Consider the following 2,500-nt stretch of genomic DNA (forward strand, 5'->3'; position numbering starts at 1 on the left):
ATCAATAAGTGTAATTGACATATTAGAAAACTGGTTTCATATATTTAGAGAAATGAAGGCCACCTATAACTATGCTGGTCAAAAAAAAAAACCTTGCTTAATAAATGATATTCAGAGAAATGAAAGTGGCATACAACCATCAACTGGACCTTGCTCAGAGAGAGAGAGAGAGAGAGAGAGAGAGAGAGAGAGAGAGAGAGAGAGAGAGAGAGAGAGAGAGCTGATCCCGTGAATGCGCAAGTCACAAGAAATGAATTGCATGCAACAGCACAAACGTCCGTTAATTCTCAATTAAGCAAACTTTTAGTTCTGCAGCACGAGGAAGAAAGCCAGCAGACTAATAATACCAACAAGTATAACAGATTACATCGGCCATTTATGAAAATTCACCTCATGATTTGGGACCAGATCCGGGGATGGTTCAGAGTTCATTATTCGTGCCACAGGCTTACGTGGAACTATATTCCCAGGCTCAAAAAACCACCTGAGCTCACATCAACTCGAAAGGGTAATGCATACAACCAAAGCTAAACATCTGGTACATAAGTAAGATAAACGATTAGCACACTTGTCAGCCATCAAATTCGGCTCATCAATGTTTACGATTTAACAGGGCGATGTTTCCATCATATCAAACTGTACAACCAAAGGCCGAGGACATTAAACCGGAAACCTGGACTACTCATGCCAGTCTAAACCAACAATGGGAAAGGCGTACATTTATCAGAAAAGGAAACCATTTCAAAATTCTGAATCACAACCGTTTAAAAATGTAGTCTTAGCATGCGCAGTAGGCCTTTCCAAACAACTAAGCTAATTTAGCTTCTGGGTTAGTATATGCTCCTGTAATCCTGGACGATTCCTATATACACTACCAAAAACCTCTCACTATCGTAATTTCTTTTCCCGGCAATCTACGACGCCTTCATGTAAATTGGACTAGAATGAATTAAAATTTCCTCAATGATAGCCTGCGCAGTGCGACAATGTAGAATAAAATGTCTACCGGTGTATGTAAAATAGTAAACGCTCAGTACAATTTCGAAGTACTTCGTAAGATTAAATAAAATACCGTACTGATAACTTTATTGGCATTATCATAAGCTAGTCTTCGTGGCTACTACAACCGTACATAAAATTCACTATACCTCTATACTGTGTATGCTGTATTTTATATATATATATATATATATATATATATATATATATATATATATATATATATATATATATATATATACAGTACATACCTCAGAATCGTCATATCTTAAACCTAGGAATTCTAGTCATGAAATTCCAACTTTATAGTACGGTAATGAAGACTAAAAATACTTGCCGAATTTCTAGCGATTTAAAATTCCTAACATTCACAGGTCCACTGCAATTCTGAATTTCGTCGCATCTTAGTAGATTTTGTAAATAATTTACTGGTATTTCTCATTCACTTGACAACCTACATTTGACATGTGACCGGTAGGAATACCGTAGCCTGCTCCTCCCTCGTATACCGGATATTATGGATTTTAGAAAAACCTCATGAATTATCTACATGAAAATGTTTCACTGCGAATTCAAAATTGATCAGTCTCAAAGCCTAAAAGGCAATGTTTGTTTTGTAATATCAGAATAGGAGAACACCTACCATTTTTTAGAAGTGTTAGTATCACAAGGCTATCTAGCGACGTCTGGTCGGAACCACTGTCTCAGAGTGACTGAGTGCGTTCTCCCGCCACTCCACACACCTCCTTACCGCCACCTCTGCACCCTATCTTTCATTTATTTATTCTTTTGATTTTTTATCTTGTTTTTTTCATTATTAATGGCACATAAAATATAAAAATATATAAATTTGCTTTAAATTTTTAACAGAAATACGTAATTAAGGAAATTAGAGAACTATATACAAGGGCGGAGGGCGTTAGACGGCAGGGCTAGGGAAAGTCGAGCGCTGATTGGTGGAAGTTTACCTGCAATGCGTCATGGGCGGCAGAGGTTCCTCGCTGCAGACGAACACACTGCTGTTCCGCGTCGGACGGCCCGCACGTTGGACGACGCTACTCGCGTTTATTTCGAATTTCCTGATGCAAATGTCTACAAACTTGCTTAAAATCTTTAAGTGTGTTGATTCAAAATTCTCCACTACACACCGGTTTTTACCCTTAACGGCAAATATACCGTTTCTGGCATATCGCTGCCGCCAGCCCCGTGTAACGTATTTGTTTGTTTGTTGACAAAATGAGGTTAAGCATCACTTTCGTTATAATTGTTTTGTTTGGTTAGAATCTCTTCATGTAATATGTACTTGCCTTTAATGACAGTACGCTACAATATAATAAAGAATTTTCAGTCTGATAAAAAATGGGGATCTAAGAAAAAACAAAGATAACTGATAGTAGCGACCGGTTAGGTTCCGAGTCTTTATCGATTTCCTAGATTTCGTCATAGCCCCATATGTGTACTTCAATGAATGTCGCCTAATAAATTCTATGACTGCTTAATA

The 2,500-nt window shown here is 37.6% G+C and overlaps 1 protein-coding gene across 1 annotated transcript in view; it reads right to left on the reverse strand.

Moving 5' to 3' along the window:
• The window catches only part of LOC137649787 (calmodulin-like), a 32,760-nt gene extending 30,959 nt beyond the window's left edge, over positions 1-1,801 (reverse strand). The window contains 1 exon segment of the mRNA XM_068382731.1: positions 1,643-1,801. Within this exon segment, the coding sequence (XP_068238832.1) occupies positions 1,643-1,645 (3 nt within the window). The 5' untranslated portion in view covers positions 1,646-1,801.
• Positions 1,802-2,500: the final 699 nt, after the last annotated feature.

The sequence above is a fragment of the Palaemon carinicauda genome, chromosome 1 (genome assembly GCF_036898095.1).
Source record: "Palaemon carinicauda isolate YSFRI2023 chromosome 1, ASM3689809v2, whole genome shotgun sequence".
NCBI lineage: Eukaryota > Metazoa > Arthropoda > Malacostraca > Decapoda > Palaemonidae > Palaemon > Palaemon carinicauda.